The sequence below is a fragment of the Onychomys torridus genome, chromosome 10, assembly GCF_903995425.1.
Source record: "Onychomys torridus chromosome 10, mOncTor1.1, whole genome shotgun sequence".
Taxonomy (NCBI): Eukaryota; Metazoa; Chordata; class Mammalia; order Rodentia; family Cricetidae; genus Onychomys; species Onychomys torridus.
Genome location: NC_050452.1, coordinates 77152986 through 77167798, shown reverse-complemented (window position 1 = coordinate 77167798; position 14813 = coordinate 77152986). Strand labels below are relative to the sequence as shown.

The 14813-nt window shown below is 43.8% G+C and overlaps 1 protein-coding gene across 6 annotated transcripts in view; it reads right to left on the bottom strand.

The window, feature by feature from the left end:
- The window catches only part of Wdfy3 (WD repeat and FYVE domain containing 3), a 248435-nt gene that overhangs the window by 19652 nt on the left and 213970 nt on the right, over positions 1 to 14813 (bottom strand). For all 6 annotated transcript variants that reach the window (XM_036200777.1, XM_036200773.1, XM_036200776.1 and 3 more), the window contains 9 exons: positions 14705 to 14790; positions 12807 to 12887; positions 10495 to 10549; positions 10189 to 10308; positions 7862 to 7979; positions 6907 to 7013; positions 5331 to 5484; positions 1779 to 1870; positions 1361 to 1573 (listed from right to left, as the gene is read on the bottom strand). In XM_036200777.1, the coding sequence (XP_036056670.1) occupies positions 1361 to 1573; positions 1779 to 1870; positions 5331 to 5484; positions 6907 to 7013; positions 7862 to 7979; positions 10189 to 10308; positions 10495 to 10549; positions 12807 to 12887; positions 14705 to 14790 (1026 nt within the window). The remainder of the gene's footprint in view (positions 1 to 1360; positions 1574 to 1778; positions 1871 to 5330; positions 5485 to 6906; positions 7014 to 7861; positions 7980 to 10188; positions 10309 to 10494; positions 10550 to 12806; positions 12888 to 14704; positions 14791 to 14813) is intronic.

The following is a 14813-nucleotide window of genomic DNA, read 5'->3' as shown; positions in this document are numbered from 1 at the left end:
AAGAAGAAACCAACTTTGGCATTTTTTTGTTCACTAATTCTACCAGATCAAAAATATTAAAAGTCCACTTAGTGATTTTTTTCAGACTCTTTGAAGCACTTATTGTCATCTAGGCTGGGAAACTAGTATTTGAGGAAAAGTATCTGCGCTCTTATGATGATCCACAATCATATTCTAGGAGACCTTACTGGGATCACTGGAGAAAAAAATGGAAAAAACAGCTGACATACAGGAATACAGGTGCAGACTCCTGAGCCTTTGAGGCCCTTGTTTCTAGTCCAGATATTTGTAAGGACATGGGCCAAGGTTCTGTTAGTGTCTACAGATTTGGACATTGTAAAACAGAAACAATACTTTACAAAGCACGCCTGGGCATGGAAAAACTTTACATGAAGACTGGTGGTTCTGGTTCGTTTTATGTTAACCCAGACAGGCTGCAGTTGTTTGGGAAGAAGGAACCTCAATTGAGAAAATGCCCTGACCAGATAGGCCTGTGAGAAAGCCTGTGGGGCATTTTCATGATTGATGTAGAAGGGCCCAGCCCACTGGGCAGGTGGTCCTGGTGTGTATAAGAAAGCAGTCTATGCAAGCCGTGGGGAGTGAGCCAGTAAGCAGCATCCTTTCATGGTTTCTGCATCAGCTCCTGCCTCCAGGTTCCTATTCTGACTTCCCTGGATGAAGGGCTACAAGTTGTAAGATAAAATACCCTCACCCTACTTGCTCTTGGCCCATGGGGTTTATCACAGCAATAGAAGTTCTAACCAAGACCAAGATGAAGGTTATGGTACTATGCAGAGTCATAGGCATACAAAGTTATATACATACAGTGACCATACAACCTAGGTATGAAAGTATTCTCTTTTATTTAATGGAATGTCTTAGAAATAACTCTACTGGCTTCTTATACCAAAGCAACACAGCAATCTTACAATAGTAGAGGGTCTTTACAATTGTGTGTATGTGTGGGTGTGTTGTGTGTGTGTGTGTGTGTGTGTGTGTGTGTGTGTAGCTATAATGAACACACTGAAGTTAATATACCATGTTGTTTCCTTGCCTATGGTCACCACTGGGTTTGGACTGGCATCAAGATGAAATCCCATCTCCATATTCTGTGGCCCACAAGGCACCTCCTGGTAGGTCTTGAGCACAATACATGAACATGTACCTACTTTGTGAATGAAAACTATTAAGCAACAAAAATCCTGATATGGACTGTGTAACAGGAAGGAAAGTAACAACGAGCCATCTACTGAATCTAATGGGCAAATGACTGGCTGTCAGTGACTACTGCACAGTCATCTATCACACGGTTATCTACCACAGAAGGAAAGAAATCCACCAATGATAAGAACATCCATACCTGCTTAGGGATCTGACCGAAGTTATTAATGAACCCGATGGTGGCCGTCTCCTTCAGTGGGTCGTTTATGTTGTAGATATCCACTTGACCCTCATAAAAAAGGTGATGGAAGACATTGACAGCTTCTACGGCAGCAGGGCCTTGCTGCTTATAGCCAAAGATCAGGTCAATCCACTCGTGGAGGTGGGCACTCACATAATCACACTCCAGAGCCTGGGAGTCCAAAACAGGCTGAGTCACTGCCTGGCTGTTATTACTTTTTCCCAAAGTAAAAGAAACTTGGCTACAGGTCATCAGGAATTAAAATAATTAAGAATCACAAGGATAGTACAAGTAACTTAAAGGATGTGTGGCACACTCCTCAGGGTCTCTCTCCATGCTGTGGTCACTGGGCAGGTGAACCCCAACTTTCCCTTACCTCCCGGTGGACTCTGATGAACTCCCTTGGGTCTCCCTTTGCCCAGGGTGGAAGGATAACGTCTCCAAGCTTGGTGCCATTTTGTTTACAGCCTGTGCAATTGGACAATTAGGAATGAGTGTGAGAGTGAGTTTAGCGTTTAGCTTCCCACTGAAGGGGCAGAAATCGTGTTAGAGCCATCACCAGAGATTCAGTTTCACCACAGAACACCCACCCCCCTTTTCCTGAGACTGTGTTGTGGCCTTTTTCCAAGGCTGCTCCCTAGAGCGAGCCTCAGAAAGTTTGCCAACTGTTAAAAAAGCAACAACAACAACAACAAGAAAACAAGCAAAACTCTCATAAGCGTCTTTTAGGAGGGCCAATTTACAAAGGTAAACAGTTTCTCCCTGGTAGGACTCTGGGCTCTGATGCTAAGCTTCCTGTCTTCTAAGAGCAACACGGCGCTTTCTAGAATGCTGAGCACTGCAGATTCCCTTTCAATGGCACCTGTTATGATAACTTCAGTGCATGAGTTTTCTCATCTTTTGATACTTAAAAAATGTATATATAGATTTCTAACACAGGGTCTTCCTATTGTGTAGCTCTGGCTGGCCTTGAAATTCACCTGCCTTTGCCTCCCAAGTGCTTGGATGAAAGGCACATACCACCATGCCTGGCTGACACTTAAGGCACTCATAGAAAACACGTATTTTGCAGTGATGAGTCTCATTAAAAAATAAAATCTGAAACAATAAATTTTTGCAACATTAAAAGAAAACGTTTGGAAAAACTAGAGCTTCTTGGCAGAAACAAAAACATCATTTTGCAATAAATATTGGTACTTATTCTGTTTAAACTTATTTGAGTTATTTGAGATAATCTGAAAGTATTAAAGAAATAGTTTGAGGCCAGCACGGTGGTACACATCTATAACCCCAACACTTAAGGCGAGATGGGGACTGCAAACTGGAGGCCAGCCTAGGCTATATAGCAAGTTAAAGGCCAGCCTGGGCTACATAGCAAAGTTATAGGCCAGCCTGGGCTAGAAAATAAGATTTCCAACTTTAAGAAAAAAAAAAAAAAGAAATTATATGCTATGAGGTTTAAAAAATTAATTGGAATTCTCATCTAGAAAAACAGGTTCTTTTATGTTTAATGAAATAACTCTAAAAGGTCATTTCAGCTTACAGCTCCCATAGGTACAAATGAGATCAGTACTGTGAGAAGTGTAAACAATAAGCAATTGGGGAACTTCACAGCAGCTGGTTAGAGAAATGCCGTGTTAAGTTTCCTCAAGTAGTGCAGTTTTCAGATTTCAGAGCCCTGGGCTGCATCCAAGAGAAAGCCAGGAAAAACAGTTCCTGCAGAAACCATCACGTGCTCATCACTGGGACTCGATTATTTATAATGTGGTGGATAAAAAAAACAGTTTACTGACCAATGTGTTGACTGGGTTAGAAATTACCATATGACTTAAGTCAAATCATTATAGTGACCACACACTTCTCACATTCCCTAAGCCCCTGAAATGATCCCCCAGTCTGTGTGTGTGTGTGTGTGTGTGTGTGTGTGTGTGTGTGTGTGTGTGCAGAAGCCAGAGGAGTCAGGTCTCCAGGAGGTGGAATTACAGTCAGTTGTGAGCCAATCTCATGGCTGCTGGGAGCTGACCTAGGATCCTCTGGCAAGATGGCCTTCACTCTTAACCATCAAGCCATCTTTCCAGCCCCATAGACCTAATTTTTTGATGATAAATAACAAGCAATAATCCCCAAGCCTCTTTGAGACACATCCGCCTTTAGCGAATCCTTGTGTCGGACATATTTCTTCAGAACTACCAGTCATTTTACAGGCGTCTGACAGCGGTGCGGTCGCAGAGAAAGCCTTGGTTTATTTTCTGCAGCTGCTCCTCCCGAGGAAAAACCTAGGGACAGGAGCACCAGACCAATGGGAAAGCAAGCCCAGATGCACGCTTTCACATCGCTCATCTTTGCTCAGAGGGCGGGAACTGGTGGTGGGTTGTTTTTGTTTGTGTTCTTGAGGTAACGGCCAACAAAGTTAACCAATTTTAAAGAGACCAATTCAATGGCGTTTAGTAACTCAGCAAGGTATGCAGCTAGCATTTCTATGTGGTTCCAGAGCACTTTTATCAGCCCCAAGAAACCATGAAGCGGCTCATTATTCTCTCCCGCTCGTGGTAACCACCAGTGTCTTGTGTCTGTGGATTTGCCTGTTCTGAGGCTTGCCGAAGCATCACGCATTGTGTGACGACGGACTTTGGTGCTGGATTTTCGCACTAAGCATTATGTTTCTGATGTTCACCTACTGCTGCACTCGACCTGGAATACACTCCCGAGACCTTGTTACGTTAAATAGACTGGTGCTACAAGGAGTACACGAACTTTAAGAGGTTGGGCTCGGGGCTAGGTCTTCTAGTAACTGGGCATGCTCTGGAGGAAACAGGGAGACACTAGTCCCTCCTTACTCATGTCATTCTGCTTCCTCTCCACAGGAGAATGGCCTTTCTATGCCATGAGCCTCTGCTGTGATGCCCCCCTCTCATAGGCCAACCAGACTGTGGACTGAACTCTCCATTGCTTTTCCAGTGCTGGCGATTAGGTATTTGTTGGGTGGGACGAGTAACATGTCATATTCTGAGTCTCACAATGTATTCATCCATAAGTGCACTCACACACACGTGCTCGCCTGAGCCTCTGGCTTCCACTCTGCACACGTAGGAGTGAGCCGCTAGCTTATGTAGTGCTTTCATGTTTAATATTCTTTGTCTTCGTTTATAGACTAGGCTAGTGTGAAACTGACGATCATCCCCCTGTTCCATAAGTGCTGGGACTGCCAGTGTGCACATCCTGCTGTGTAACCATGAAAACTGACGGAAAGCAGGTTATTAAAAAAGGCAAACAAAAGAGCAGCTGGCTAGAATAGTCTAAAGTGGGAACAATGGATTTTTGCTGTTTTCAAAGAAACCCTTAGAAGCAGAGATCAGCACATTGTGATCCACGAAACTGTAACTGACATCAAGTGCTTCCCCTAACTGCCAGGTAACAGGAGAAACACATGGAAATTTCCTCTTTTTAAGACATGCTGATTTGGTCTTGTTCCCTCCCTGAAAACAGGACAGTCACAGGATAAAGAAACATGGTTGAAATTATTTTTAAATTGTAGTGTTTTAAAACAAATGAGCATATAAACTGACAATGCCTCAGGTAACATACAAGATTAGAATGATTCAGAAGATTTTGTATATTACTCTTGGCCATTAATAGGTTTTCAACAGTACTGTTTCTCAAATACATTTTTATTCTACTTTGTTTTCACTGAATCAACATGACCCCGACTATTGGGTGCCATCTGTGTCAGCGTTAAATTTCTCCCAGACACCCAGTGGAACTGACTCTTCTGAGGCATGAAATTGCTTTCCTGTTTCCTTTAGACGCAACTCAAAATACAGCAGTCAGTGCGGCAGGGTGGGTTAGAGGGAGCACCTTGTCCAGGCACTGTGGACAGTCTTTAGAAGAAAGACTGCTAACATTGCTAAGCAGCGCCACTTCTACGTACCCAGGTCAAAGTTGTTAGAATTGAACAGGAATTCTGGTAAGTAAAAGAACTCTGGGATAAGCTCTTTCACATCCGCCATGTTGTGCTTTGATGCTGAGTACCAGGCTTCCCGCACGCTGTGGAACATCCGGTCTGCCAGGTCGAAGTGTCCGCCCTGTGGGCAGGAGGAGGAGGCACCTCTCCATTAGGGAACACTGAGCCACAAGTCTGTCAAGTTCAGGGGCTGAAACACCTCCAACACTCTTGTCTATATTCTCCGTCTCTTGCCATACTACGTTAAACATGCAGAACTTGAAATAATCATAACATCTGTTTCTCCTTGGTGTATTCTTTACAAAAGATGCCTAGTGTAACTGTTTTGTAATCAAAGTACAACTCAACTGTGCAACACTGTAAAACTCATTTAAAATATTAGTGTTTAGAGAGACATCAAGACTATAAGGGAGTAAGATTTCTTCCACAAGTGATGAAGCCCCAGGAAAGATTCTCGTGTAAGCCACATGAATTGGAAGGTGAAGTTACTATGTATGAACGGATGTTTGGTCAATTCTGCTTTTTACATTAGTTCACATGGTAACAAGCTCCATACAGGAGTCTCATTCATATTTGCCTCTGGTAGATGCCCTGACTTCCTTGTGCATGTTAACGTCAATTAACATGACATCTAAGTTTTCACAGCTATGAGGCTGAGCAGAAAGTTATTGGAGGTTAGTGGTTGATAACCAAGTTAAGGCAGGAAGCATTTTTACCCACGAACCCTCCGAGACACATCAGCTTCCTCAGACCCTGACTGCTCTAGTGAACACGGAGCAGCGGTCATTGACAAAGGCTATAGGAAAACGCCAAGGCCACGGACGGACGGCGGCGGTGGCGGCCAAGGCCTGCCCTGCGCTGTTTCTTACTTCATTCCTTGCTTATGACTTTCTTACTTCCTCATTCTGTTCTGGGTTCCCGGCCCCCTGCTGTTCCCCATCTTCATGCTTGCCTCGGACCTCCTGTAGATTCCACTGTGTGCTCAGGGCCCCTCAGCTCCCTCAGCCACCCTGGGTTAAGCTGCCTCCCCTCCCCCACTGTCCACTCTTAATTCTCATTTTTTCTGAGACAGTTGATCACACTCTAAAAACACTTCAGAACTGACTCATTAAAAAACAATGTGTAGCTGTCTCCTTAACTAAAAGCCTGAAACCGTAAGAGAGGGGTGTGTCCTTGTCCTCCGAAGTCCTTCCAAACAGTGACAAAGGAGGCAGTGGGCAGGCACATGCTGAAGCAGAGAGAGGATATGGACACAGCCCAGGCCTTTAAAATAAAACACTCGCTGAGTCCAACTAGTTAAGGCTAAACACCCTCTCCCCGGCTGCAGTATGTGTGCTATTTAACTAGGATCCTGGTGCTTGTTCACTCTAAATGAATTCTAGTTTATCGACTTAAGCCTAGCAGAATTCAGCTCAGCTCTGAATGACCAACTGGTCGGCACTAAAGCCCCATAGTGTTCCTAACGCGGTGAGGGTTTTTTACGACAATCTGAAATGAAAGCACACTTAATGAGAATGGTAGAAATTCGAAGTTTGAGCTTTACCTGAAGCCGTAAGAATATCTGTGTGAAAGGCTCCATCCTTACAAGATATGAAGCCACAATCATTGCAGATGAATAGTGGGTGCCATAGTGGTATGCTGGAGTCTCCCCTGCTCCAGACAGTTGGGGCATCATTAAAAACAAAAGAGGAAATGAAACGTAAACTTGGTGTTAATCAAACCAGTAGGTCTGGAAACGTTGGCAACTGTGACACCAAATGCCGCTAGTTCCAGACGGCAGGGACCCCTCACCCCACTACCCCTCAGGGACATAGCTGGCAGAACCCTAGAACAGGCCTGCTGGGTTCTCTCCAAAGAGAAGTGCATCTCCACTGTCAGTTTTGGGCTCTTGTCCCCTCTACCACCACCCATCTTCCATAGAAGGAGAATACCAACTTGTTAGCTACTTGTCTTTATTACGTTATGACTTTTCTCTAAATTGTTGTCTACAAACGCAGTGCAATAGTATGTATTGTTACTGCATATCTTCCTTGGCAGACAGGATGAGGAGGGAGAGAGACAATGGGCACAGTAATAAGCTTAAATTCAAGAGTTTTCCCCCTTTTGTTTTATTTGAGGGAGAAAAACAAGCCACTAAATATAATAAATTGTACATTTTACAAACATCAATTCATAATTTTAAATGAAGGGTTTTTAAAAAAGTATCCAAATGAAATTAAAAGAGACACAGTAAATGAATGTGTAGTTCCCAGACTAAATATTATTAGAGACCAAGACAGAGGAGAAAGTTTCCTGCAGGACTCTGCAGACAGCTATAAATATCTTACAGAGATGGCCACAGGCTGGCATGAAAACTGAGTTTCTACTGTAATTACATATGTGCAAGTGTGCACGTGTAACACAGCCACAGCTTGCAGGCGTATCCATAGGTGTCAGCACTAACCAGTGTTTACTTTCGAAACCGAAATACAAAGCCAAAGGCAGAAGGAGCTCCTCACCATTGGGATCTTCCCAGTCCTTATACCGCTTCTTGTACTGGGCCAGCCGCTCGTCCGTCTGTGCGCCCATGGGCTTAGCCAGGTTTCTGAATGTCTTGGGATTAGTGAGATCAACCTCCTGAAACACAAAACCAAATCCATCGAGGTTACCAGGCACCCTCCTCCCCAGAAGAGATGCAGTGGCTGTAGTGGGCAGTGACCCTATCTGTGGAAAGAACTTAGAAATAACAGATTGTGTACTGTTTACACACCGTACATTCCGAAGCAAGGCTTGGTAGTGGCAGCACTTGACAAGTGTTTTGGAAATTATGCATTTCACAGGAAGACGCCTATAGTTTTTAATAAGGACACAGCAGATACTGCAGACATTCAGCAGTATCTCCATGGCTCCTGTAACTGGAGGATGGAGTCTTTCTGTGCCTCCTCCTAGATCCTAACGTCATTCCTGAGCACTTTCTTCGTGTAGATGGTTTAGAAGTGAGATAAATGAAGATACTCAGCAATTAGTGCACACACCCAGTAAGTGACTCCCAAATACAATCAATTTTTTCACTCTAACAGACTATTTTAAAAGTATATTACTAGTTGACATAATTCACACATTCAAAAGAAAACCAAAATTTACCTTAAACCAAATTATGGTTTTAAAGGTAGAAATTTGAAATACATGTTTGTGAAATATTTAATCTATGTCCTTCTTATAGGACATCACGAGTATTAAAAATTTTGCCAAACATCCAAGAAGTCTTAGGCACAAGACACTGATCCACACTAACGCTGACAAGTCTACTTCTGTCCTCATGAAGTCTACATGAGAAGTTCCTCATCTACATTGAACTCAGCAATGACACACTGCATGCCAAGTGACAGCCATCGTTCCAGAGGTGGGCTCCAGGGGTGCTGTGAGAATCCTGTGCTCCAGACCTCACAAACAAGTAGGGTCACACAGGTATGATCATACCTGGCTGTAAATGAAAGTAATGAGTGAAAACCAGGAGGAGAACCGTGACTCCCAGCTGATGAAGAGAGGGAGAGGAAGGCCAGGGTGTGAATTGAAGGATACTACAGACCAGCCGGGTGCTGAGAGATGTGAAAGCTCACGGGACAATTCCAGGCAGGCTGGACCACATGAAAAGAGCGGGAGAGGAGGAGGGGCTTGGGTGTCCCACGGAATAACTTTAGACAGGTGTAAGCCAGTTAACTCTGTGAGGACCATGATGTACAGAGCAGACAGAGGGAGAAGAGGGTGGGAACTGAGAGGAAGTCTGGGGCCATGATCCAGGGAGAGGTACAGACTCAAGTGGTGCTGGGAAAGCCAATGGGGGCGGACGGAAGGTAGAGGTACGCATGCTCTACAGACGCGTGGATGGAGGTGCCACCTCTTAAGACGACGCCACAGAGCTGCGGTTGTGCCTGTATCGAGAAGCGAGGGGCCTTATTACCTCCCCACAAAAATGCACCCGATTCGCTTTCCCCACACTTTAAAATCTGTAATTTAAAATTTTCTTCTTCAGATGAACTTGAATATTTTCATCTCGTCTTTCCTCTTGACCACCCTGTAAGATGTATTCATTCACTCAACTGTGAATCAGACTCACACGTCAAGAGCACCTCAGCTGCGTCTACACAGATAGGGGAGATTGGTATTCTTTTAGAAAACCAGCATTTTTCTGAGGACAAAAGCTTCAATTTTCTCCAGAATATGATACATAAAACTTCTGATCATTCAAGCAGCTCTGATTCTAGCGAGAGACAAAGTCAGATGGATTTTTGAATTCTGAGTGACTAATCTTTCTCATCTTCTCACAAATGCCAATCTTATCTTACTCCACTGGTTCCTGGCAGAGCCAGCCTCACCTCCACCAGACAGGAAGCGTGGGCAGAGCGGGAGTGAGGACATGAACATCGGATGCTATGGATCTGGAGGCCCACGTTATGAGAAATCCCCCATGCTTCTTAGGAAAGCAGAAAATAGTCCTTTTATGCAGCAGTGATGTTCTGCAGAAAGGGTCACTTCCCAGTTTTTCCTAGCCACCAATTCAAACTGCAAAGGCAATTTCTGGTGCTTCCAGTGGATGCAAATTGATTAGCACTGAAGGAAACTGGACAGACAGTGTGAGTCAGTGCCCAGTACCCCAGGAGGGACTCCATTACCTAACCTTGCACGTTATATTCCCAGTGTGTGCAAGCTAAATCTCCTCTTGCCTTTTTCACAGGAAGTGCCTGTGCTGATCAGGGAACACGAGACTGCAGAGCAGGTGCAAGGGAACTGAAATTTCTCTCCTTTATGAAAATGTATCATACTTGGCCAATGACATGCAGCTCACCTCGGAGTCATAGTCTGCGAGGATCCAGGGGAAGACGGGGTACTGCATAAGGTCATTATAAGATCTGCCAGCCAGGGTGTTCAAGTGCATCAGATACTGGAAGTTGCTGATTTCACCTCTCTTAGGAAAGACAATAAAGAGACACATCTTAGAGTGATAAATTGTTTTTGCTGTTTAAAAACTTTTATATGCAAAAGTGGACATTAAAAAAAGATTTCAGCACCCCCCTCCCCCATCTCCCCTGCGGTACCTTTAAGGACCGTGACCCACAAGGCACGCAGGGACATCCCGTGTGCTAGCGCTCACCTCCCATCTTTGAGTCACAGACTTCTCTCCAACCAGAGTACTAAGTAATCCGGATCTAAACACAGAAGAAACTCAGTTACAGGTCAGAGTTTTAAACCTGAACAGCTTTACAAGCGACCCGTTTCAGCCACTCCAGCCCACAGTGGATCTGTTAATGTGGTCCATGAAATCACTTTAGAGGGCTGTGATGAGCACTTTGAAACATGAAATATCTGAACCAAATGATTCAGAAGGCACCATATATACCAAGGGAGGCCTTTTTCTATGAACTGTGTTTCACTATTCATGATTCAGCCTAAGTGCCCAGGGATGCAGCACAATGTATACATGCCATTATCCATCATGGGTAAAGACTGCGTTGATAATATTGTGTACCCTAATGAAATCTGCCTGAAGATCAGAGAACAGAACAACTCACTAGATTAGACATAGATGCCAGGCAGTGGTGGCACACACCTTTAATCTCAGCACTAGGAAGGAAGTCATATGGCTGGGAGGAGAAAGGTATATAAGGCATGAGGAGACAGGAACTAAGTCTTTTCAGCTGAAACCTCTTTTCGGCTAGACTCCTTTCAGCCGAGGACTCAGAGACATTTAGTGAAGAGGATTCGTGGAGTTGGTGAGGTGAGACATGGCAGTGGTTTGTTCCTTTGTCTCTCTGCTCTTTCTTTCAGCATTTACCTCAATATCTGGTTCTGGGTTTTTATTATAAGACCTATATTAGAATTCGTGTTACAAAAGACCTGGGTCCTAAGTGCCTGGGGACGTAGTACAATGTATATACGTCATTATCCATCATAGGTAAAGACTGGAAACCCTTGATCTGCTCCAACTCTCTAGTTCTCACTAGAGTACCCATGCAAACAGATCCAAAGATGTTTACCAAAAAAATGGGAATGTGCAACAATTTCCACAGAGAAGGTATACAACTCCTGAAACATCTTGAATAAGTGATTGACAGTATGAGAACTTACAACAGGACAGCATTGCTGCTCAGTACACCCGTCAGAGCATTATAAAATGCTACTTAAGGTTATCAAAACTACAGTACTGAAAATCAAGAGTCATTGGCTATACCCTTGATTATCTGAAGGGGCAGGAGACCACACACACCAGCCTCAGTGCCCCGGGAGCCAATTTCTACATCTATAAAGTCCTTCAACCAGGCAAAGTGAACATGCAGAGCTCTCTGAGGAGTGAGAACATTGCTCAGTGCTAGAAAGCAGAGGAGGAAAACCTTTCCCTTCCTGAATTTATGTTAACAACAAACATATTTGAAACTTCTAGGATCTGTTCCTGAGGTTAACAAAAGCACATATTTAGGATTTTTTATTTGCTAGTGGTTAAAGAAAAATAAAGCAACTTTTTATTAACTTAATATGTTTTGATGTGCACAGGTTGAAAGGACAATTCATTTGTGAAAGACAGACTCTATTAAGTTTTCACATCTTTTGCATGTGTGGGTGATTTCTTAGTCAGTCCCTCAACACTGCTTCCTTCCAGGTGGCCTGTCACCAACTGACTGCCAACGAAGCTGAGCGAAGCTGAGCGTCTGGATTCTTGGAATGGCTGCAGCGCCCAGAGGGAGCTCTGAGTAAAAGGAGCTCTGAGGAAAGGGTGATGGGCTTGCACACAGAGCCGGAGAGGTTAGAGTTAAAGACCACAGGACAACAGAGCAAGGAAGGCTGGGAAACTTGTAACAAGCAGAGGCATAACCAAGGCTTCATTCTAGAGCCATCCCTGTCGGCTGAGGACAAGAACTCAAGAAAGAGTGGGCACAAGACAGGAGGAGCCCATCAACTGACAAACAGAACGCAAGTGTACTACTCTTAGTGAAATACACAATTGCACAAGAAAGCGTTGCATAAAATCCAAAATTTAAATAATTAATGCAGAGTCAAGCAAATCAATCTAATAAGGGTACGATACAGATGGAGAAATTCTTGTGTATCAATTTGGTTTTGTGTATCAAGAGCCTTACACACTTCATTTTATTATAGACAGTCTACTCAAAACAAAAAGGAATCTCATTTTAGTACTATAAGAAAACCTGGGAAAGGTAGTATCAAAGGATCAGAGAATGCTTTATATGTATATTGAACAGGTGAGTGACTGAAGGTTATGTTTCCAAAGAGATTTTTGAAGATGAGAAATATTCAAATGTAGCACTAAATGAAAGAATAAAAGCTTATATTTTGAGAATTCATTTTTTTCTTTAACTGATGAAAAATACCAAATAATTCTATCTATATATAAGTCATCTATCTTAATTTCAACATGAAATGATACTGAGCAAGCAACACACTACTTACCCTTGCTCCACACTGGTGTTTGGTCTCTGACCAGAGACAGACTCTGAGCTGTCCGTGAGAGAGGGCACAACTGCCAGGAACCTGAAAAATGTAAAATTGCAAATGAAGTCTCAGCAGGGCCCTAATGAGCCCCAAGAAACAAGGACCTTTCCTGCGGCCTGGCCCTCCCATAGCTGTAACTGGCAGCCAGGAGACAACTATGTAACCAGAATGCTGCTAGAAAGACCCACAGCTCCATCTTCCTTGTTCCTGTGCAGTCAGTCACATGAGTGGGGAAGGGGAACTGAGTCAACAGATGAGGTGCTAATGAGTGACTGCAACTAAATAATCCCCTGACAGTAGGGAAGACACAGCTGACACATGTTAGACTTCACGAAAGAAACAGAAACACCCAAGAGACAACTTCTACGTGCTACTGTTAGCTTTTGGCAGAGTTGCTCATCAATATGACATCAATATATGTCTCAAAGGAGAATGATAGGAGCAATCCTGGAAAGGAGGTGCACAGAAATTTCTGAAAGACAAACTCATCTCTCCTAGCACCCCACGGCTGTGAATGCTGAAAGGCACTGTGTCTGCAACTGCTCAGCCAGACAAAGAAGGGGCCAGTCACCTCGTCAGCCCTCTCACACGGGGGAGGGTTTTGGATCACCATTCTGATTAGGGGCTGTATTTAAAGGACATGTCATTTCTGTGCTCACACACTGCAACGGTCTTCTGCTAGCTACAGTTTTGGTTTCTGCCATTAGGTACCTATGGCCAACTAAACATAAAAAAACAGTCCAAAACATGTTAAATGGGAAACTCCAGAAATAAAAAAAAATCTGTGTTTTCAACAACTTCCATTACAACATATGGCAATGGTTGTTTCAACTTATTTTTACTGCTGTTAGCCTGTCACTCTGCCTAATTCACAAGGTAAGTTTTGTCACAGATGCACACACAGGCTACAAAGAAGTGGATCTAGGATTTAGTAGTCTCTGCTCTCTGCAGGCGTCACCATGTATAAGGGGGACAGATGGTATTGTACTGCAATGGCATGAGCATTGCATGATATTAGCGAGTCCTCATGGAAGTAACGTAATCAGGAAGCTGATAACCCAGGGACCGCCAGGAGCTACACCATCCTTCGTATAAGGAGGCCTCTGGTCCCTTCCTATCCTCACGTCTAACAGAAACACCAAGCACGAGCAGGTACTTTTTTAGATCTTTTCACCAATGATAAAACATGCTTAGAACTGACCAGTAGTTGAACTGACCATGCTACTTTCCCAACAATGGAGGCATTCAACTTTCCTTCTAGGGCAGCAAAGACTCTCACGGGGATCTTGTTTCTAAGGGAACTCAGTTCTGGAGCCTCACCCGAAGGTAAGAGAAAGGTGAACCATTCTGAACCCGAAGTATTCCTTTTCAACTTTCATTTGACACATCATCATTGCGTACGTACACAGGCAGGTGCAACGGCCTATGTGTGCGGTTAGAGGGAAACCGGAAGTCGCTGCTCTTCTACATTTTGTGGGTTCTGGGGATTGAACTCCTGTCACTGGGCTTTGGTACCGAGCTCCTTTATCACTGAGCCATCTCTCCAGCCCACTAAAACATTATTTTTTAAGTGACATTTTTTTTCTCTTAGACTTCGTGATAAAATAGCCTTTGATAGTTCTCACTATAACTTACCAGAAGGGAAAAAAGCTATTTTATAAAGGAGCTGGCATCGTTCTAAAAGCTAGTTGGAGGAATCACATTTCCAGAGGCTGGGAAATGAAAATAACACTGCAAAGACGCTGACTCACTGGACTGGAATCTGGATTTTAAGCACCTAGCTGAACAGGCTGGCAGTGCCCCCCCCCCCCACTCCTCCCCACAACAGCATATAAAGAATTCCTCATGAACGAGACCTTTGGTAGACTTTATTCCGAATTCCCTTTTGAAAAGCCAGGAGGTAATTCCGTCCATCCCCAGAGAAAACTTCAACAGCAATAGGCTGAAATGGAAAGAGAAAATAAA